Source organism: Chaetura pelagica, unplaced genomic scaffold (assembly GCF_000747805.2).
Source record: "Chaetura pelagica isolate M959 unplaced genomic scaffold, ChaPel_1.0 scaffold101, whole genome shotgun sequence".
Classification (NCBI taxonomy): Eukaryota; Metazoa; Chordata; class Aves; order Apodiformes; family Apodidae; genus Chaetura; species Chaetura pelagica.
The window spans coordinates 6500221-6524057 of record NW_009952564.1 but is presented as its reverse complement, the minus strand read 5'-3'; the positions used below and the strand labels follow the sequence as shown (position 1 = coordinate 6524057).

At 40.2% G+C, this 23837-nt stretch overlaps 1 protein-coding gene across 1 annotated transcript in view; it reads right to left on the bottom strand.

The window, feature by feature from the left end:
* MAN1A2 (mannosidase, alpha, class 1A, member 2) overlaps positions 1-23837 on the bottom strand; it is a gene marked incomplete at its 5' end in the record, with an annotated part of 144703 nt that overhangs the window by 54516 nt on the left and 66350 nt on the right. Inside the window, 2 exons of the mRNA XM_009993415.1 lie at positions 19122-19202; positions 21823-21941. Of these exons, the coding sequence (XP_009991717.1) occupies positions 19122-19202; positions 21823-21941 (200 nt within the window). The remainder of the gene's footprint in view (positions 1-19121; positions 19203-21822; positions 21942-23837) is intronic.

Below are 23837 nucleotides of genomic sequence, written 5' to 3'. Positions count from 1 at the left end.
ACAAAAATTAATGGATGCCTTGGAAACAGCCCAAGAATTGGGGTTATTTAGTCCAGAGAAAAGATGTTCAAGAGAGAACAAGATAATGACTTTTCATCATATAAAAGGCCAATACAAGGAAAACAGTGTTTTATTTTTCCTATGGACATGGAGAACACAAAAATGGAGTGAGGGAAAGGTAGTTACTAGGAAAAAGTCTAACTAATAATCCAACATGACCAATTGCTGAGAATCATCATTACAGCCTTTAAAAATGTAATGTACAATACCTGCAACTATGAAGACTAACATGACTTGACTCTGCCAGGGAACAGAATAACAGGAAACTACTCAGCTTCTTTACCGCTGTTCCAGGCACACTGCCAAACAATCAAACTGATTGTTCACATTCCATACATGTAAGATGAAAGCGTTTTGTCCCTCCTGGGGCCTTGTACCCACTTGGTAGACCCACACAGCATCTCTGTAGTTGTATAAATCACAGAACTCATCCACTCTGAAGTTTCTTTGCTAGCACACACTCCAAAATATAGGACCCTTATAACAAGGAGTTCAAAGAAACCAAAAAGACTAAGGCTCTCAAAGAAGTCATGCTCCTGCAGGATAACAATCTTTCTTTCAATATGCACTCATATTTGCATTAATTACAGCATTTAGCATGATACCCTAATTTGAAGACTCAAAAACACTGTTCTAGGTAAATGTGTTCTGCCCACTCTCAAAATATGGACTTTTTTTAGAAAAGTTTCAGAACCCACCATAGATATGTATTTCCATTTTATATGGCAAAATCTAGTACACTAAATCCATCAATTTACATGTCCTTTGGTAGGCTAATGTTTCTGCAAGTGCTGTAAAGCAATGGAAGGATTTTTTCCCCTCCCATCAAATACAAATCAAGCTATTTACAGCTAGAAAATTAGCAAAAAAAGGCAAAACCTAAACCCCAAATCAGATAAGTGGATTCCTCATTAGGAAGAAAACATTAATCAGTAAGGCCTGAGTAATTTCCATCCATTACATTGATGCTTAACATACTGAACCCCTCACTCACCCCACAATATGAAAGCTTGCTCCTGAGCTTATTAATCCAAGTAAGGCCAAAAAAAGCCTTATTGATGTACCCAGTGACTGCTGAGATGCATGGCTGCAAGTCTTAGAAGAGTGTATTATGGTAATACTGCTGTTAGGTGTTCCCTTCCAGCACTATGAATGGCAAACAGCCTCCAATTTGCCCTCTCTTCCCACTTCTGATGACTTGCGGTGTTTATACATAAAACATCCGTATAGATGCAAAGATGCTTTCCATGTGGCTGGTCTCCATCGTGAACTGGTGCATGGGGTTGTTCTTCCCCAAGTGCAGGACTTAGCTCTTCTTGTTCAGCTGGATGACATTCCTGTCTAGCCATTTCTCCAGCCTATTGATGCTCCTCCAGATGGCAGAATGATGCTCTGGCATATCTGCCACTCCTCCCAATTTTCTGTCATCAGCAAACTTGCTGAGGGTTCACTCTGCCTCATCATACACATAATTAAAGAAGATGTTGAACAGGATTGATACCCAGTACTGATCCCTGGGGTTTATCACTAGTTACCAGCCTCCAACTACACTTTGCACCACAGATCATCACCCTCACTTTCTGCTCTTCCAGTCCATACCTCACCAGCTTCCCTGAAAAAAAAGCAGTTAAAAGACAGATACTGCCTGGTTGACTACAGCTTTCCCTATTTACATTTTACAATTTTGCACCTGTATGTTTAAATGCTGCTTCTTAAATATAAGATACTAAATACCACGGTGGTTTTTCTAACACCAGCAGGGAAAGATTTGCAAACAGATTTTTTTAAGTGATACTATCTTTATCTCTTGCTAAAATTTTCCAAGTCTGCTCTCCTGGACAGCAACCATGTCACAGTGTGTTTTTCAGGGTTGTGTGTTTTGAGTTCTGTGGTGTGTGTGGCTGTGATTTTTACTTTTCATTTCCACACCCTCCTACCCTACCACCCCCAGGTTGACAGTTGGACTCTGTGATCTTAGAGGTCTTTTGCAAAAGTGATGACTCTGTGAGATTAGCTTATTAGAAATACTTGAAATATTTTGCTTTAGAAGATGTAAATGTAAAAATTTGGCATGCACTGGACAACCATCTAATCACATTTAAACTACCTGACACTAGCTAATAACACCTCAATTAAACTGTATCATTTCCATTCATTTCCCTAGCTCTATCAGCTTCCTTGGCATGAGTTTCATTAATATGTAAGTAGAAGATGGAACTTTTCTACCATGTTCTCCATTTCAATAGGCCTTAAAATCTGAGACACTTTACACCAATCAGCCAACATCACAGATCACTTAGAATTCACGAAAAATATAATGAACACCTAGCATATAAATGTCTCTTTGATCTGATCATTCCAGTAAGATATATTGCACTCTTTCTTATTCCACCTAACTGAGCCGAAAACCATGGCAGTTTTGAGTTAATTTTCTATTCTAATATTATTATTATTAGAAAGCTGCTTTCAGCTCAGGCAAATTTTGTGCTTTATCTTTCCTTCTTTTTGTCTTTCTGTACTCTTCACTAGAAGCTTCCCTGCACAGGCAGTTATTAACCTGCCAGATTAGTTACCTTTGTAAATAAATTGTCTCAGGACTAGAAGCAACGATCCTAAATTTGCACAATATACTAATCACAATCACTCATGCCTAAGCACGCTCCAAGGATGAAAGTGGGTTTTTAAAAGAGTCTGCTTTCAGATGATTTCTTTTTGCTCTGGGAGCTACTGCAGCACAGGGAAGCAGATGTGAGAGCACAGACGTCTGGCATCTGGCTTCAATGTCCTCCCACTAGTTGCTGGCAGCAAGAAATACTTATTTTGAGAGTGTGGAAAAGGGAATGCAGAAAGAAAAGGGAGAAATATTCATGTGAATGACCATCAGGAAACCAAACAGAATAACCATCAAGGGAGAGAAGATTAGTATGGAAGCAGGGAAGAAGTGCCAAAAGACAGGGCTTCCAGTCCTCTACCTCATGCAAGGTGAAGTGCCAAGGAGCAGTTCTTAAACGAAGAGAGCATGAATAGGAGCTGAAGGGAAGAAACAACAGGCATCAAGAGGAAGGACAGGTAATGAATGAAGGTCTAAAGCAGATCAGACATAACAAGCAATCATGGAGGGAGTGCCAACAGGGTAGTTGCAAGGAACAGGAGTATCATAGAATCATAGAATCCTAGGGGTTGGAAGGGACTTTGAAAGATCATCTAGTCCAACCCCCCTGCCAGAGCAGGGTCACCTAGAGCACATCACACAGGAACGTGTCCAGGTGGGTTTTGAATGTCTCCAGTGAAGGAGACTCCACAACCTCCCTGGGCAGCCTGTTCCAGTGCTCTATCACTCTCTCCGTAAAAAATTTTTTTTCGGATATTCACCTTGAATCTCCTATGCTCCAATTCGCAGCCATTACCCCTTGTCCTATCACTGGTCATCACTGAGAAAAGCCAATCTGATAGAGAAAGAAAGCTTTCCCATCTACAGAATATATTCTTCAGACCTAAAGTTCACCCTAATATATCAGCTTCTCAACATGCTTTTGTAGTCAAACACACTCAGGCACAGCAAATGGTAAAATTAATCTTGGGGGGCTCTTTATTAATTAGTGATCCTTGGTATTTTACTACTAACAGTTGTTCTGCTGAGTTGAGTAAGAGACTGCATTATGTTACCGAAAGTCCCAGCCCAACTGACGACCCAGTCTCTCTGTGGCTTTTAAAAAGAAAAACGTGTATTAAGAACCCAAATAAATGATTCTGAAGCCAAGTAATTAAGTTGTTTCTGCTATATTTACAAGTCTTATGAGAATCCTTTTCATGCAATAAAAATTATCTACCCTCTCTGATTATTAATCTCTCTTGATGCTGGCTTTTTTTTGGTAACACCTGCTCCTAAGCATTCTCCACTGATACTAAATATCTTCTTAATTTCCTGTATATTTCTCTCTGCCATGTCATCTTTTTTGTCCTTCAGCTCTGTGCTTATACTGTATCAATTTCTATTTTCTCAGTTATTCCTATCTCGTGTTTCTCTTGAATGTGCTGCAAAGCCCTCCATTTTAAATTAATTTCTATTTTCCCTTCAGACTTTGCCAGAAATTACTCAGTTCACTTTAGACTGTATTTGCCTTTATAAAAAAGTTAAACAGAGATTAAATTATGTATTGTCTCACTCTATGTGCACTCATACACCCAGCCTCACTTACCCTCTTGTTATGATGTGACAGATTACAAGACAAAAATTACAGTCTAGGAAAAACAAATAATTAAAAAATCACATAGCTTTTACATCTTCAAAACCACATCCTTTACACAATGTCAGATGCAAAATACATTTCATTACATTGTACCTGACAAAAACCAATGCTTTGTAGGTTGTTTTGATTTGATTTTTAAATGGATGAACAGGCTTTTTTTCAGAGATTTACAGACATACTTAACTTAGTTAATATATGTATATTAGGACCATGTTCTGACAGAAAATTAGTTAGCAAACAAAAACTAGGACAAATGATTTTTAAATCTTCAAGACACTTGAAGAAACAGACATTTGTTCTGAAAAATGCTAAGTTAAATACCCTAAACTTCTGCAGCATCATTCTGGGGCCAGAAGCATAAAACAAAAGTTTTCTTCTTTTATGCCATGCAAGAAAAAAAAAAAAAAAGGTTCAACAGAGCAACAGTTTCATCTTCTGGATAAAATAAAGCATAAATACCAAGCCAACTTTGTATTTCCAAGAACTATTTAAGTGAAACAGTTCTTCCACAGACATATCTGGACTGTGTTACATGTAACATACTGACTCCTCGTGTGTCCAGGAAGCACAATTATCAGTACCCTATCTTTTTGCAATTTTTCTACTACTTCTGTTGTTTTTACACATCCTTTTAAGAATGTGATTACCAAGACATTTACAGATAACCAACAGTGACTCTTTACTAATAGATTTAAACAGAAATCAGTTCCTCCTTGTACTCAAAACTCCTGTCTATAAATCAAAATGCTCCATAGACCTTTTGCCACAGGATTTCATACCAAAAACTGAGCTGATTGCCTTTTGTGATTTCCACATACTGCTGAAGACACAGCTACTCAAAACATATTCCTTTGTTCTGTTCTGACATTGGTCCAGCCAACAAGGGTTGTTGTTTTTTTTCCTTCTAAGTTACAGCCTGCATCTACACCTTTGGCAACATTGATATGGACTTCATTTATACAGGCCATTTCATCCTTGGCCAACAGATTAAATTTTTCCAGAATTTTCTACTTACTTGCCATTTCAACATGAGCAAATGTACAGTCACCTACAAAATCTTATGAGAATCACAGAATTACCAAGGCTGGAAAAGAACTTCACGATCATCAAGTCCAGCCTATGACCTAACACCACCACATCAGCTAGACCATGGCACCAAGTGCCACATCCAGCCTTTCCTTGAACACCTCCAGGGATGGTGCCTCCACCACTTCCCTGGGAAGTCCATTCCAATGTCTAATCACCCTCTCCATGAGGAAGTGCTTCCTAATATCCAACCTAAACCTCCCCTGGAACAGCTTGAGGCCATGCCCTCTTCTCTTGTTACTAGTTGCCTGGAAAAAGAGTCCACCTCCCACCTGACTACAACCTCCCTTCAGGTAGTTGAATAGAGTGTTAAGGTCTCCCTGAGTCTCCTCTTCTCTAGGCTAAACAACCCCAGCTCCCTCAGCCTATCCCTATAAGGCTTTCCCTCTAGTCCTCTCACCAACCTTGTTGCTCTCCACTGAACACTGTTCAGCACCTCAATATCCTTTTTGAAGTGAGGGGCCCAGAGCTGTACACAGTACTTGAGGTGAGGCCTCACCAGTGCTGTGTACAGAGAAAGAATTACATCCCTACTCCTGCTGGCCACACTATTCCTGATACAGGCCAGGATGTCATTGACTTTCCGGGCACCTGGGCACACTGCTGGCTCATGTTCAACCAGTTGTCAACCAGTACTTCCCAGGTCCCTCTCTGCTGGGCTGCTCTCCAGCCACTCTTCCCCCAGTCTGTAGCACTGCCTGGGGTTATTGTGGTCAAAGTACAGGACCCTGCACTTGGGTCTTGTTGAATTTCATGCCATTGGCCTCAGCCCATTGACCCAGCTTGTCCAGGTTCTCCTGCAGCTTCTTCCTACCCTCCGGCAGATCGACACTCCCCCCCAGCTTGGTGTCATCCATTCATGTACTGTAGGTGGTCTCAATCCCCACATCCAGGTCATCAATAAAGATGTTGAATAGAATACTTTTATTATCAAATCACTACTATACTGATGATCCATTATTTTCTATTAACTGATTTTCTGGGATGGGGAGGAGGAATAAAATCAGACTAACTGCGTCAAGAGATACCTGGAGGTCACCTGAAATTATCTTTTCTGAACATGGACATTGTTGTGTTCTTTTAGGTTAGGCACTTACCTGTGATTTTTTATTCTGAATTTTAAAAAATTAATCTTAATAGGCTAGAGAGCTTCTTGATTGTTTAAAGATTTGTCTCCTGATGATTCAATTCATAAATAGTAATACAGCACTACTGCAGACATCTTAGCATCCTCTTGATTCCTTATCAATTAGACAAGTTCCCATCTTCATCATGGGATAGGTGTACACATCATTAGAGGCAACATAACCGAGAACAAGTTCAAAAAGGCAAAACCAGCCAAAGATGCCTGGATTTAAAGTGCTACCATGTCCAGAGTTGTATTTTGGCTCTATTTTAAAGTGAAAAAAATCCTGTGAAAGAACTGTGATTTCAGTTGACAAAAAAGAATGCCATACTTCTTCTTTGGGTCAGATCAAGCATAAAAACCCTCAGTGCAAATGCTAACGTAGGAGGAAAGAATGTAGTAAAACTCAGTGGGTAGAAATTATTGTGTTACTGTGTCAACAGCAATGCCAAAAAATTCATGTCTGGAAAAATAACAGGTAAGATATGGTTCTTGCTGTTACTGGTACCCATCAGCATGGCTGCTCAACTACTGAGGAGGGAGCCAAGAACTAATAGACATGGTCATCTGGAGATACATGGCATGTGAGAAGTCACAAATTATCTATTCTTCTTAGCTTTTATAGCCCTCTACTGGAAAATGACCAGAGAGTGAGTTTTAGTGGCTACTGCTGCACAGTTACTGTATTTTGTACTGCTAAAATAGCTTGTTCCTTATTTCTACCTGTTTAAAGCATGTTATACCAACAGGTAAGCCTATTTCCAATCAGATTTAGATGAAACAAGATTGCAATAAAGTCAGTTTTGCCTTCCTTTCTTCTTCTTCGGGTGCTGTGCAGTACTAAGTTGAATCAATAAATTGAGGAGTCATTTGCCAATCAAGAAAATGCTTCCTATAGGCCCAGTAAACAGAAACTGCACCAGGATTACGATCTGCAGTGGAGCAAGCAGTGGCAATGCTCAACATATGACTGCTTTAAAACTTGAGAAAAAAAATAATTTTCAGGCTGTGTCCTGTTAGAGGTCAGTGAGCTGTCAGGACCACTTAGGACTGAGCAGCTCATCTCCTGGCAACAAACTGAAATATCATCTTTATTGGATAGGACATACACAATGCTGTTATGTCTCCTGAGATTTTAAATCTTTGAAAACTGAATTTAGATAAGCCCCTTCGTAGGTACAGTCAAAACTTCAGTGCAACCACTTCAGAAAAAGACTATCTTGCTTATTGAAAACTTTAAACATTTAGGTCAGTTATTGGGTCTATCCATTGGCACACATAACATTAATTTTACTAAGGCATCTTTCTGAACAGAAGAGATGCTGCCTCTAACCTCTCTGGAAAGAATTATTTTGATTATCTGTTAATAGAGTATTGAGTACTTAACAGACCTTGCTTTCCATTGCAAATGGGATTTCAGGCTGGATTTATCCATGTGAATTATGTAATTTTCTTGCCCAGAAAGAGATGTCATTTTGATAGTGTTTACAGAGACGAGAAAGACAATCATGTAAAGGAATTGCTTTGTATCTAAGGCTGGCAAAGGTAAACACAATAAATCATTAATCATTTTGTTATATTGCAAATACCACAAATAACTTTGACAAAAATAAAATAAGCTATTCTTTGTATTGCATTAATAAATCATCAGCCAACAAGAACACTGTCATAATGGTGTAAGTGTCCTCCTGCCACTATCACAGAACAGCTGTTAGAAACATGGAATGGTTAAGATTGGAAGGGACCTTGAAGATCAGCAGGTTCCAACCTCCCTGCTAGACCAGGAGACACCTTCCACTAGACCAGGCTGCACAAGCCTCATCCAACCTTAAATACCTCCAGGGAGGGACAACCACAACCTCCCTGGGCAACCTGTTCCAGTGCCTTACTACCCTCATGGTGAAGAATTTCTTCCTGATGTCTAACCTAAATCTGCCCTCTTTCAGATTAAAACTACTACCCCTTGTTCTATCACTGCCCTCTCTGATGAAAAGCCCCTCCCCAGCTTTCCTGTAGGCCCCTTTCAAGTACTGGAAGGTTGCTATAAGGTCTCCCTGGAGCCTTCCCTTCTCCAGGCTGAACAGCCCCTACTCCCTCAGCCTGTCTTCATGCCAGAGGTGCTCCAGACCTCTGATCATCTTTCTGGCCCTTCTCTGGACTGTCTCCAACAGCTCTATGTCTTTCCTGTGTTGAGGGCTCCAGAGCTCAACTGACCCTTCATACATCTCCGGGCTTCCTTCATTCCATGCATAATTCCTGGCAGGAGTATTTTACTTGCCACTATCAGTCACTGGGGGTTTTAATGAATTGCAAAGCTCCACTCCATGAAAAAAGGCAAACAGCCAATAGGTGCACTCCATTGTGCACTCCTTCTACAGACAAATGTTCCTCACACCAGATAAAAGATGCTTAGTTTCTCTAAAGGCAAGATTGGGTTACTCCTGCACACCTTACAGAGCTCTTTATGGACTGCTAACAAATGAGCTCTAGGCAAAATACCTAAGTGTCACTTTCAAAACATAATTCTCAGGTCACTTGGCACCAGAATACACTTGGCACCTTGGCACTCAAGGACCTCAAACAACCTGTAATGCTTGAACCCTGCTCCCAACAGTTGCAGATGAACTTTTGTGGGGAGAACCCATAAGCCATGGGCTCAGTGTTTAGTTTTATTACAGACTTCCTATAAGATGTTAGTCAAGAGAGTTAAATCTGAGTTTTAAGAGAGCACCACTACTTATGACATTCCTTTTTCTGGTTCATTTTCCTTCAGAAAGTGTGCTGACTTTTCAGAAGTTTTAGAACTCTGAACTGTGGAAAAGCACTCAAAGTGCTAACTGCTGAGAAAAGACACAGCCATGCCTCTGTTCACTGAAGCACCCCAACAGAGTGAATATCTCCAGTATGTTCATTCTTAAGACTATCCACTATGCAATTACTGATGTCTGATGTTAGCCTGATAACAGACACATTTATAAGAACACTGTAAGCCTTCACGAATGAACATTTACGGGACACATGACCAACAATTTTACAGAGAAGATTAAGAAGAGATGGTTCATCCCGGGTGTGTAAAAAGATAGCTGTTAGACACACACCCACCAAGTCTCCTTGGACAGAAGGTATAAGTGATGACAAGCTTTTCCCTTGTGACCTTCCCTCTGGCTGGGTTTGCATTCCATGCACTTGCAGGACAAGACAGCACTTTCTAAGCAGCTTGTGACCTACCAACCTTAGAAGACGCATTCTAGAGTCTGTGATACTATTACAAAACCCCATGGAGCAAGCATGTAATTGTTTTAGCAATGATAGAGGATCAGAAAAAAACAACCCAAACAGGCTTATCCACAAAAATGAACATTAAAAAAATAACACAAAAACATGTAAATAAAGCTCTCTATACATCTCATCTATACAGAGACACAATTAAGTTATGCCTTACATTAACCATAAAAAGTGATGGTATGTTTAAAATCACTCAAACAAAAATTTCAGTTAACTGCCTTGAGTTCTTAAGGTTGAAAGAACCAAGTTTCCCAAAGGCAAAGCACAGAAAGACAGGGAAAACCCACACATTTAAAGGATCCAAGGATAAAATCAAAGTACCTGAAAAACTGTCTACAGTCAAGCAAAGGAAATCCATGTAACATCATGTTCTTCCACTCACTTAACTACACCTCTTCAGCCTCCTGACAGTGATCTGCATTTTGCATCCCGCCTTTTCCTACCTGGGGACATGACACATATACCCCAGGCAAGCCCCAGGATATGGTTGCTTCAGGTATTTTCTCTCAACTTTAGAGGACTGTATTTCCTGCTCGCAGGATACACAATATATCGCTCAACTCCTCACACACACAACATGACAGCAGAAAATAAAAGCATGTGGGGAACACACATGGAAAAGGCCAAAATCCTTAACCAAGGCTGAAAGCTCATGAAGGTACTACAAACTGAAGTAAAATGTATTAGTGAAATTTATTACCTAAGGACTTCATCCCCCATTTCACACAGCCATGGGGAAGGGAGTGAAGTGACTGTGAGAAAAGCTGCAACTTGAGGGAGTTTACTGACTTCCAGTGCCAGGTGATACCAAGCCCCAGGAGATGTCCATGGCAATGAGGGCTTGCCACTGTGGTGAGCCACAGGGTGTCAGAGATAAGCAGGGAGCTGTAGCTATGGGGAAGGGGCAGACTTGACACACACAGGGGAAGAGACTCTTTCCTCAATGGGGAGATACAGATAACTCTATAACCCCCAGTGGATGGGCCTCAATCCGCTTGTCTAGGACTTGCTGTGCAACAAGGAAGTAAGCCGAGGCAGTCTGGATAGACACACTTTTTTTGAAGCAAGGAGAATCACTGTAAGACAGTGGTGTTGCTTCTTCCCCTCCTGCTGCTCTCGTTTCTTCTTCAAATGCTGACTCAGCAATCACCAATTTTATTCCAGAAACGGGAGGAGATTTCTGCTTTCTACTCCATTCTCACTTGGCATGCTTCCTGAGGAGCCAGGATACCATGCTGATTTCAGTCCCACCAGAAATTCACCTTCTCAACCTCATGTTGCCCTCCTTCCTTCATTGGTGAGGATTATGGTGATGACACAGCCCTCACCACTAGAACTGCCTCAGAGAGAAAGGGCAACTGCAACTTCTTTGAAAGCTGCAAGCTCCAGAGTATTAATGGTACTCAATTATTAACTCTCAGCGGAGATACCACAGTATCTAGGATCATACCACAGCTATGATTTGGATCACTGCAAAGAGATTACCATTCCTGTAGATTTGCTCAACTTTTTGGACTTCATTGCTCTATTCTTCAAGAAGTTGGACAGACATTTGGCATGTCATACATGTATCAGGTTCATTCTAGCAGTGGGTATAGTCACTACAGGAAGCTACTGGAAAGGAGCCACAGAAGAGAAGTGACAGCAATTAATCAAACACAACTGCAAAAAATCATAAGATTTTGAACACACAGCAATCAACTCTGGTTTCCTCTTCACTTGGTGAAAACAGAGCAATGTTGTCCCTTATCTTGCTTATGCTTTATTGGTCCTATATTCATTTACTGTGTTTCACTACAGGAGTATTCTGCATATATATACCACTAGGGCTCTACAGCTGTCTCTCTTCTTCCTTGAAAAAACACTAATTTGGAGAGCAGAAACTTAATTTACAGTGTCTTCACAAATACTTGGAAGTGAAAAACTGCTCCTAACAGGGTTCAGCATCTTCAGTGCTGCCTTTTGGATGGTTTTCAGAAATGAGGAACAATGGGTCTGGATCCTTCCTGCAAGATGCTATAGGGATCTCAATCTGCCTTTATGAGCTCAAAGAAGTTTACACAGCCACTACGAAGAACTGCAGCTTGCCTCTGCTGGCACTGGTGTTCTATGGTGTCTTCCTTGTACTTACCACTCCTTCACTAACCAGGTGTTAGTTCCAGCATAATGGAAATGACAGCTTTTGGACCATTTGATTCAGCACACCACGAGAAAATCCCATTTCTCCTGAAGATTCCAGTGTGGTACCCAACATCGGCTTCTGACAGACCTTTTACTGTCCTAGGCTTTGAGGACATGGCAATTCCTGGTCACTTGGCAGCCTATTGTCACAGATTCAACATTCAGGCACATTCCTCACGGATCTATTTTGTAACTTCTCCTGCAGCCTAGAGCTGTGGTGTGTTGACAAGCTTTCTTGTCCCAGCAGTAATGCAGAAAGATCAGCCAGCTCTTTTCTGCTTGGTGCCATTTGTCCTTGCTGCTTGCCTGATTGTTTCTTTTTGGCGTCAGGAGTTGCAAGTGTTTAGAACAGGCAGTGATTTTACAAAGCATCTGTCCTCCCTCAGAAATCAGTATCAGCTACCCTGGTGCCCAAAAAGATCCAGATCCACAAACATGACTGGAAGAAGCAGGACATGTCATCAAGCATACACCCAATAAAGATCCATAGATAACTTGTGAGTGTGAAAAAAAAATAATTACCAATGCCAACACACATAGTGAAGAGAAGACCTCAGAGAAAAAGCAAGTGCCAAATAAAACTTGAAAAAAAATCTTAAATCAAATAACTGGATAGAAACTACAAGAGATGAAAGAATTCCAGAACTGCATCCTGGGAAGTCAGCTATACAACATGGCTGATTTCCAGGCAACAGAGGAATCTGAGACTTCAAAAGACGGTACGAACAGACCATTCCAATCTAAAAATAAAAGTGTAACTTGCATTTTACAAAAAAGAAAAACCACACCAAAAAAACCCTGATGTTACTGCAAGTGTTTTATCTTGTTCTGATCTCTGCGTATACATTATACTCTTTCACTAAGCATTTATATCCTGATGCTATTACATACAATAGAGTGATATCAAGACGTTTTATTAGTGTTGGATAGGAAGTTAAAGATAACAATATAGAACTCAAAATTTTCTTGTACAGTAAGTCTAGGGAGAATTAACATAACGGGACATACTGTTCTAGGGAAAGTGCAAAAAAACTGCCTTAACAGGCATCATTAAAAACTATAAAAACCAGATTGATTCATAACTAAAGATAAATTTTACTTATGTCAGGATGATGCATGAGAGAAGCCAAATACTTGAGTCTTACTGCAGCTCTGCACCCCCCCCCCCCTTTCTTGGTTTTTCGAGGGGGTGAAGTAGTTTGCGGGGGGAGGGATATTTTTCTTCTTTTTGTTTTTTTAATCCATTTAAGGCTGATTTTCATCCTAAACTGCCATAACCAATTTTTACTCCAAAGTAGGCATATGGTACATTAAATTCCTACTTATTTCTGTCCTGTTATGAACCAAGTCACAGTTTGTTCCCCTCCCCACGTATAATAAAGACCATGTCCAGTTCCTATAGAAGTTAAATGATCATTTCAGGGATTATTGAGAAGCAGTCTGGCTCAATTCAGAAAACGAGTTATTACATATTTTACCTTCTAAATGTTAATTTGGCCTGTTAACTCCATTTAACAGATGGAAAAGAGGAAGCATAGTGGTGCCTGTGAACTCAGAAGGTGGAAAACTTATAGTCCACACCCCGTAACTACGAGGTCATGCTTCCTTTTTGATAAAAATAAAAAAAATGTGAAAATTGTATCCATTCTGTTATAACCTGGGGTGGAAAAAAGGGAGTGTCTAGTTCTCAGTACAGCTCCCATTCACTTTCTAAGTACTCTCCTAAAACTTGAACTTCCAAAAATATTTAATTAGTAGCTCCTGTGTATAGGCACAATGAATTTTGCGCTTCCTATTTAGACACTTGGCACTTGGAGATGATGCCTATCAATGTACAGCTTAATAAGGAATAATGATTAATGAACTAAACACTTCGTATTTTTTGCTGAGTGGAAACTGCGAAAAAACATCAGGCATGCAGCAAAATACATGAGAGCCTGCATGGACATGAGATGTTCAGCACCCCCATGAGATGTCATACTTTTTCCTTCTGCTTTTTATCAAGTCTCTTTTTCTGTCTTAGGTTTGACTGTGTGATTTTAAAAACATCCCAGCATGCCCCTCTTTTACTGGGGTCCCCAGTGCTGTAGCCAGTTCTGGAGTCCCCATCACAAGGACATGGACCTGTTAGAGTGGGTCCAGAGGAGGGCCACAAAGATAGATGATCAGAGGGCTGGAGCACCTCTCCTGGGAAAAAACACTGTAAGAGTTGGGGTTGTTCAGCCTGGAGGAGAGAAGGCTCCAGGGAAACCTTATAGTGGCCTTTCAATACATAAAGGGAGCTTATAAGAAAGATAGAGCAAGACTTTTTACCAGGGTTGGTAGTAACAGAAGAGGCAATGGTTTTAAACTGAAAGAGGGTATGTTTAAACTGGATATAAGAAAGAAATTTTTACTATTCTTCTTCTTCTTATTATTATTATTATGAGGGTGGTGAGACACTGCAACAGGTTGCACACAGAAGTTGTGGATGCCCCATCACTGGAAGTGCTCAAAGTCAGATTGGCCTGAGCTCTGAGCAATTTGATTTAGTGAAGATGTCTTCCTGCTGTCCATGGCAAGGTGTTGGACTAGATGATCTTTAAAGGCCTCTTCGAATACAAACCGTTCTGTGATTCTATGTTCCACTATTTTAGCATAGATTGACTATATATATATATATATCAATTACACACTTCAGAGAAAAGTCATAGGCTCAAAGCTTAAAAAAATACAACCAACCAGCCCACCCCAAGAATCTCAAAAGCATTAGGACCTCATTCCAGCATAAGAACCAAGACAAAAGAAGGCACACTCTTATATATGATAAAATGCACCTAGCCAGACACCAAATGGCCTGTCCACCATCAGACAGGAAAAACTTATTGTGCAGAGGATTTAAACAAGGGCCTCCCAGATTTGCAGACTACCCTGCCACCAGAAAAATCTCTGTGCTGTTGCAACTTGAGAAGATGAAACCAAATGTATGCACAGATACTCTACTCTGTGCCAAGTTTCACAGGTATATCTTTATTTTCTTCTATTCAAAATGCATTCTGACATGGAAAAATGGAGAAAGATAGTAATTTTCCCCAAATCAAGCTAACTGCCTGACAAGACAGAGAAACCATTTTGTCCCTTTACATCAAAAGAAGGGTACAGGGAAGAAAGATAGCCAAGATATTTGGCTGGGGGACATGAAAATACATCCTCCTCAAACTTCAGTTTTATGTTCATCACTCAAGGAAGTCCAGCAGAAATGCCCACATGTAAAAGCTTGAATTGTTAATATTTCACAAAGAAAAGCCTGTGACTCAACACTGGACAGGACAGGCCTAAAGCATTTTAAGCCAAGTTGTCAGTTTCTTAAAAAGCAGCTTTTTTTTTTTTTGTTGTAAAAGATAAGATTTCATTATTTCTCACCCAGAGTAGCGAGCAAGAGTGAACTCTTACTGGAAAAAGGGATAGCAGTACACATAATGTGAAAGGTTAAAAATTTTATCCTCAACTGTAACCAGCATCATTAAAACCGTAATGACAGCTGTTGTTCATCTAAGCAATATCAGTAACATGAGAGCTAAAATATACCATGGAGACCATAGTCATACCACTAGTCATGCTAAATATGTTTTTTTATAATTATCATGTTTCTGATAAAAGCAGTAAACTATCTAAATTAGCAGGCAACTTTATTTAAAAACTGTGATCAATATCTAGCATTATGACTCGTAACCTGATAAAATCCTATCAAGCACAATTATTAGAATCATAGAATCATTAAGGTTGGAAGGGACCTCAAAGATCACCAAGTTCCAACCCCCCTGCCATAAGCAGGGAACCCCACCACTAGATCAGGTTGCACAAAACCTCATCCAGCCTGGCCTTAAAAACCCCCAGGGATGGGGCATCAACAACCTCCTGGGCAACCCATTCCAGTTCCTCACCATCCTTATAGTGAAGAATTTGTTCCTAATATCTAACCTAAATCTCCCCTCTCTCAGTTTAAAACCATTACCCCTTGTCCTATCACTATCTTCTCTGATGAAAAGCCCCTCCCCAACTTTCCTGTAGGCCCCCTTCAGGTACCGGAAGGTGCTATAAGGTCTCCCTGGAGCTTTCTGTTCTCTACGCTGAACAGCCCTAATTTTCTTAGCCTGTCTTCATAGCAGAGCTGCTCCAGGCCTTGGATCATCCTAGTGGTATTCTCTCCATACAAAGCGTGAAAGCATGTTGATAAACCATGCTGACTCAAACTCTCCAAATGTGGCCACTTAAAAATGACTGAACTTCCACAGACACTATTTTATGGCTGTCAGTATAGTATCTGTAACAGCACCAACAGGAGTCAAAAATGAAGGAAACAGCTTTTAACATTTTCATCCCAGAGCAGTTACTCGCATTGCTGACCTAAGCTGAATTTATAGAAATTAAAGGGGGAAAACCAGAATTAATTCCAAGCAGCCCATTCCTTACATTGGACCTGTTTTTCAATACATCAAACAAAACATGTGGAAGTATGGAAATTAGTGTGATAACCTAAACCAGTAACTAGCAACAGTCTTACAGAAGTAGAGGCTTGGAGGAAGGGAGATGGGGACCGAACTATCAAGAAGGTATGAGAAGGGAATATGAGGAAGTAAATGATAGCATGAAGAACAAAGGAAGGATACCTGCCAGTAGCTAGAGACTCCCTTAGCCCATATTCATGTTCACAATTTGATCAGGCAAAAAACCCAAACAACTGGGATCAGGTTTGCCTGTCTTCGCAGTGGTTAAGAAGTGTTTCCTCAAATGCCTGAATGCAGTAAAAAACCCAAGAAATTTAGTACGCCCCAATCCTGAGCTAAGGAATACCTTTCCTCCTTGGGAAGAGAAGAGAGAAGACCAGATTCAAAATGACATCTCAAGGAAACCTATTTCCAACTCCAAGGAGTTCTCATCAGATGTGTCTCTATTGGGCTCAATTACCGAAAAGCCTGAAGTTCCACTGCTTGTCTTACTCACACTGACAAATTGCAGAGAAACCACCCAACTCGGCAAATGAAGTAGCCTCTCAGGTACCAGCAGCAGTCCTGTCTGCCACACTTTTTTTCTTTTTAATGAGTTCTTCTTTTGGAAAAATAAAGATAATGCATATGAACGCTTGACAGGAATAATCTATCAGAAGTCAGAAAGCATTTAAAAGCCATTGGAGAGACTAATGCCATAAAAATATTTTTAAAAGCTAAAGGGTCAGCTCAGTAGCAAAGTTCATTAATGACAAAGGGTAAAAACTTTCTAAAAAAAGAAATAATATGTTGCTCTGAGTGTACTAACTGAGTGTTAGAAACAACTGAAAGGAAAAGGAATATTCAGCTTTACAAATGCAGGCAAAGTTTAGGCAGTGTTTCGCTGCACCCAGCTCCATACTGGGGCAAAAGTAGTTCTGGTTAAGATGCTTATGCACAGGTGTGGCATGGATCTATACAAACAATCAAGTTACTGATGAGTAATCTCTGCTTCCTCTTTAAGGTTTTTCATATTCATGGTATAAGTCTCCAAGGAGCATGCTCCAGTTTGAGTAAGTTAGCCACAGCCAGGATCAACATTCCTAATTGAAGAGATTTTTTGGGACTGCTCTACTCCACACTTGAAGGCTTCAGTGATCACACAGTACCTCAACGTGACCTCAACTCCATCCAATAGGAATACAGATTTCCAGAAAGGAAGCATCCTTCAGTGTGCTGCTGAGGTCACTTGCTCTACAGCAGGAACTACTGTGACTACTCCCTAACAGTTCCAACTTGGCTGCTTCAGCTGCTCCTTGGCACAAGTTGAAAAGCACAGGTAGGTCGAACTGCTCCCTACGAAACCTCTTCGCTACCAAAATAAAAACAACATGCGGTTTTCCTTGCTGATGTCTGACAGCAAAAGAAAGTTTCTGTTCTGGGAGCCTTCAAAATAAAACTAGTAGGTCAATAATGCTGTGCTGCTTCTTTCCTCTGGGCCTTCTGTATCAGTCCACATAAATCAGTGCAGCAGAAAGGACTGTTTGCAGCTCATCCCTTTGCAGATGAGGGGCTTGGAGAGTGTGGACAATAAAAAAGGTGAAATAGTAGCATCTGATGAAAAATAAACTAGCAATTTCTTTCAAGATATACACTGGATTTGTGCTTTTCTACTAAGCTCTCCATCCAAAGAAAAGACACTTTTACAAAAGAAAATTCACAGATACCACAATGATGCTGAAGACCTAAAAAGCCAACAAATATGAGGTTTTTCTTGGTAATTTTTAGGGCTCTGGAACACAAATCCCTGAGAACTTGATAAGTATGTGGTGCTCCCCTAAACAAAGAAGGAAGACGTATATGAACATCTGAAATTGTATCATATCTTATGGCATTAAAAAAAGCTGGAAGCCTACTATTTTAGGTAGTGGACTACAGAAGGGTCATAAAATAAAATTTTTAAGAAAAAAAAAAAGATAAAACCAAACAAATCAAAGACATAAGCACCAGATCTAAAGACAGGTAGCTGATAAGACATAAGACAATATGACAATCTGTAGTTTGGGTCACCTTCCAGCCTTTGCTAGACCAAAGAAGTCCATGCTCACGAGTCTTTGGGTATATGCACCCTTTCAATCTAAGCATGCCTTTGGAGAAGCACTCAGAAGTGTAACACTCCAATCTTTTTTAACAGAAGTTTCGAAAGTGGAATGAAATTGGCTTGGTATTTCTCAGTTTGCCACTGTGAAAATGGTAAAAAGATTGTGCTGTGCTTTTGTGAAGCAAACCTACAGCCTTGCAGGACAAGTGACAGAACTATTATTTCTACCTTCCTGGAGTTACACAATATAAAACCAAGTTACTGTTGGCAAGAGAAGCTTGCGACTTGACACTTCAGGCCGATGTTTACTTGAGTGGATATTTTTTGAAAACATCTTGATAAAAGTAGCATTTCAAAGCTCTAACAAAGTGTCCTAAATTGTCCAAGAGCTGCACAGAAACAAGCTTTAAAGATTCCATATTCTAAGAACTTGATTACTTTGGACAACTTACTGCTGTAAAACTAGTTGGCAAACTACCAAGAAACCAAGATTCTACAAGATTCTTCATATGCAACATTTGCTAGATAGATATTCAGTTTCAGCAACCCCTTCTCAGTCTCCTTACCTCTTGTCCTGAAAGGTAGTATGCTGCTAGAAGACCACCAATGAAACGAATATTTACCTCAAAAACAGACACTTCGGAATTCTGAAACAGGAAGAAAGAGTAAATCATTAGCGAACCCCCTTATCAAAGAAGAAGAAAATTAACAAGGCAGAGGAAAGTACATACCCTAAATCAATATGAATGCAAGGATTCGTACTGTTTTGGTACCTAGATATATACTGAAATTCTTGTGTGCATCTTCATGACACCAAGTGACAATTCTACTGACTGCTTCAAATTATTTTTAAACATCAAATTAGGTTTTTGTTCTCCTGCTTTCTAATCACACTATCACCACAAAGTGTAATTAAAGTCGTCAAGGAATGGTGGGAAAGTAGGAAAGGACTGCACTTTTCCATAATACAGCATCTTTTATTTTATGTTTTAGCATGACATCAAATCTTCTGGGTTTACAGGATTAAGTAAAATAAGAATTAGAGAATTCCTGAAACAAGCTTTCCTAACCTTAATTACCAGTGTGAATTCTCAAAGTCAGAGATCTATTTTAACAAAGAAATAGCTTTTGTGTATTTAATGTTATGACAACAAGTTCTGCAAAACCACTGAGAAACTCAAGAGAATAAACCATTTTGTTTACTTCCTTCACATTAATATCCTTGGGCTAAATTCACCAGTAGGTTTTGACTCATTTAACCCACTGAAAAATTAAGAACTAGCAGTTTTAGCATCATTCCACCTCCCTCTGCACCCCATTCACTCCTTTGCCTTCATTTACCCCATCTATCTTTCCCATAAACTTCTACTCATTCAACACATTGGACACAGAAATGTAGTTTTATCAAAAGACACTGAGATATGGAAACCTTTCATTTTATCCAGAAAAATCACTAGAATGTACTCTGTAGAAGTTGACCCACCAATTAGTACACAGTTTAAATTATATTTATAGGTTAATCTTCCCTTTTGCACTATTTCTGTGGTACCTGCAGCTGTCTCAGGTATTTTGCTTGTGTCCAAAATAAATTGACACATATTACTTATTTCAGAGGGATTATACAAATACTTTAAAGATTTCCTGAAATAGCACTGATGATTAAAAGATTAAAGTTTGAAATACTCCAAAATACAGGTTCTCTTCAGTAAAAAAACCCTTATTTTTATTCACAAAGAGGTGATACAAGAAAAATACCAACAATGCAGCATATGATTCCACTCAACATCTATTCAAGTCACGAATCACACAAGCAATGGCACAGTGCAGAATGAAACCAATTATTTTATTTCCCAGTAAAAGAATCCAAAAAGAACAAATTTACAACAAACCATATAAGGAAATTACTCAAGTCTGGTACATGTAAGACAATTAATTAACCTTCAGAAATATTTATGGATATAGGAAACTGTAACTGAACCAGAATGGGTCATGTAAATTCTTTCTACCCAAATCTGGGTTAATTCTGCACATTTATATTGAGATTGCCTCAGAACAGCCAAAAATTATGGAAGTAATTTGTTTCATCCTCATAATGGTACCATTATATCCACACTATGTCTGATATATTTAGGATCTTCAGTTTTAGACTGAATAATTATCTGGCACTAACTGAAAAAAGCAGAGTAGGATTTCTTTAATATATGCCAGACAGCCAATGTATAAAACAAAAGGAAAAAACCCAAACAAATAATTTCTGAAGTGTAGGATATAAAAATAACAATAATCATCTGCTCAATTCTGACTGTATGCCTACCTTTCATTTTGCGCATTAGTGCATGAAAAATTATCTTTGGAACCATACAGCAAGTTCCAAGGATTGAAATACAAATTCTCTCACAGAGTCTATGAAACAGTCCCAACATTAGCAATAAGAACACTGATCAACAAGGATGAAACAGAGCAATTTCTTCCATTTAACGCTTCCAAACTTCGCACATTCAAAGCATGCCTAGATGTCAGATGCTGTATGACCAGCGGGGAAATTCTTCTTATCTCTTACAGGTTCTGACTCTAATTAAGAGGACTCAAGTAGCATTCTTCATGTTAAAACATCTTAATGACACTGTAGAAGAGACTGTGTTAAGTAATTTATACACCATGCTTTTGGTGTATAAATTACTTTTAGGGCAAATTGTCTTCACAGCTCATTTATTTCTAACTACTATCAGATAGAAAAGTCTCATCTTTCTGCATTTATTTCTGCAGCCCTGTTGGGTCTCACTGAGCCCTTTTCCTTTCTTAAAATCAGAGATTCATAGAATGGTTTGGGTTGGAAGGGACCTTAAAGATCATCAGGTTCCAACCTCCCTGCTAGGAGCAGGGACACCTCACATTAGACCAGGCTGCAGAAGCCTCATCCAGCCCGGCCCTGAACACCTCCAGGGAGGGGGCTTCCACAACCTCCCTAGGCAATCTATTCCTGCACCTTACTACTCTCATGGTGAATTTCTTCCATGATCCTCTTATGATCTGTACTTTGAAAAGATAATATATAGATGTACCATTACTTAAAGTGTGAAAGGGTTGGTTTGGTTTTCTTCAAAATACATAAAGTTAAAACACAGAATTTCAGTAAAGCTTACATCTGGATTTCTGATACTTTGAAATGTACATTTTTTACATTTCAGCTGAAAGATCAATTCTGGCTCCCCACAAGAGGAACACTATGAAAAGGACAAGAGAAATACTAGGACAAGTTCTACTCACCACACTGAAATCAAGATTTTTGTCAATCCATTCTTGTCCTTCTCTGAATTCATCATGAAGCCCCATGATATAAAGAGTATCCAATGCATCTACTATAGTAGCACCCATTTGTGAGTTTCCTGCACACAAAAAGGATTTCTTTAGAAGTGATTATTTGATTATTTTTCTTAAACATCACAAGCACAAGAAAATAATCCAAGCAATAGCAAAGCAAAGCTATTACAAAGAACACAGTACAAAAAATAATCAAAACGAGCAAGAAATCAGCAGCTACATAAGATCATCACACTTCTCTTTCAAGGCATCAGTCCTCTGGCATAGTTTGGCTTCTGGGAATGAAAGAACACTAAAGTTAAAAAAAAAACGCAAACCTCCTCGACTGTTTTCCTAACCTGAACATAAGCGACAGTACTTTGACACATGCACACAAAAGGAAGGCAAACATCTGGCTTCAAAAAGCTACTAGGAATTCTAGGAGAGAAATGTTAAAAAAAAAGCCTATGCAAGATAGGCACCCTACAGGGAAGGGATGCCATCCAGAGGGACCTTGACAGGCTGGAGAGATGGGCCAATGCCAACCTCATGAAGTTCAACCAGGCCAAGTGCAAGGTCCTGCACAGGGGTCGGCACAATCCCAAGCACAAATACAGGCTGGGGGAAGAATGGCTGGAGAGCAGTCCTGAGGAGAAGGACTTGGGGGTGGTAGCATATGAGAAGCTCAACATGAGCTGCCAGTGTGTGCTGGAGCCCAGAGAGCAACTGCATCCTGGGCTGCATCAAAAGCAGTGTGGCCAGGAGGGCCAGGGAGGTGATTCTGCCCCTCTGCTCTGCTCAGACCCCACCTGGAACACTGTGTACAGCTCTGGTGCCCTCAGCACAAGAAAGATATGGACCTGTTGGAAAGGGTCCAGAGAAGGGCCACCAAGATGATCAGAGGACTGGAGCAGCTCTGCTATGAAGACAGGCTAAGAAAATTGGAGCTGTTCAGCGTAGAGAACAGAAGGCTCCAGGGAGACCTTATAGCACCTTCCAGTACTTGAAAGGGGCCTACAGGAAAGCTGGGGAGGGGCTTTTCATCAGAGAAGATAGTGACAGGACAAGGGCTAATGGTTTTAAACTGAGAGAGGGGAGATTTAGGTTAGATATTAGGAAGAAATTCTTCACTATAAGGATGGTGAGGAACTGGAATGGGTGGCCCAGGGAGGTTATTGATGCCCCATCTCTGGGGGTTTTTAAGGCCAGGCTGGATGAGGTTTTGTGCAACCTGATCTAGTGGTAGAGGCCATGGCAGGGGAGTTGAAACTTGATAATCTTTAAGGTCCCTTCCAAACTTAATGATTCTATGATTCTATAAAGCAATCGCTATTTGCAGTAGTGACTTGCACTTCCCAGAATTTACTATTGAAATGTTCAAAGTTTTGAAATTATGGAAGCTACACATCTTAATGCGTGACACGGACAGTGGGATCGAGTGCACCCTCAGCAAGTTTGCTCACTACACCAAACTGTGTGGTGACACCAACAAGCTGGAGAGAAGGGATGCCACCTAGAGGGACTTTGACCAGCTACAGGTGGGCCTGCACAAGGTGCATGAAATTCAAACCAGGCCAAGTGCAAGGTCCTGCCCCTGGGTCAGTGCAATCCCATGCACAAATGGGCAGAAAACTGATCAAAAACTACTCTGAGGAGAAGGACTTGGGTGTGATGGTAGAGAAGAAGCTTAACATGAGACAGTAATGTGCACCTGGAGCCCAGAAAGCCAACTGTGTTCTGGGCTGCATCAAAGGAATCATGGCAGCAGGTCTGTCCTGGTTTGAGCCAGGATGAAGCCAATTTTTCTTTTTACTGATTTTTTTTTCCTTCAGTAAGCTTTCTTGTAACTAGCAACAGTGTGTTCTGCTAGGCTGATAAGACAGTGGAATGTTTTTCTGACTACTGAGGCTTCAAGGCTGCACCTGCACTCTGCCGGCTCAGACACTATGGGGAGATCTGTGACCCCCCCGTAGGAGGCTGAG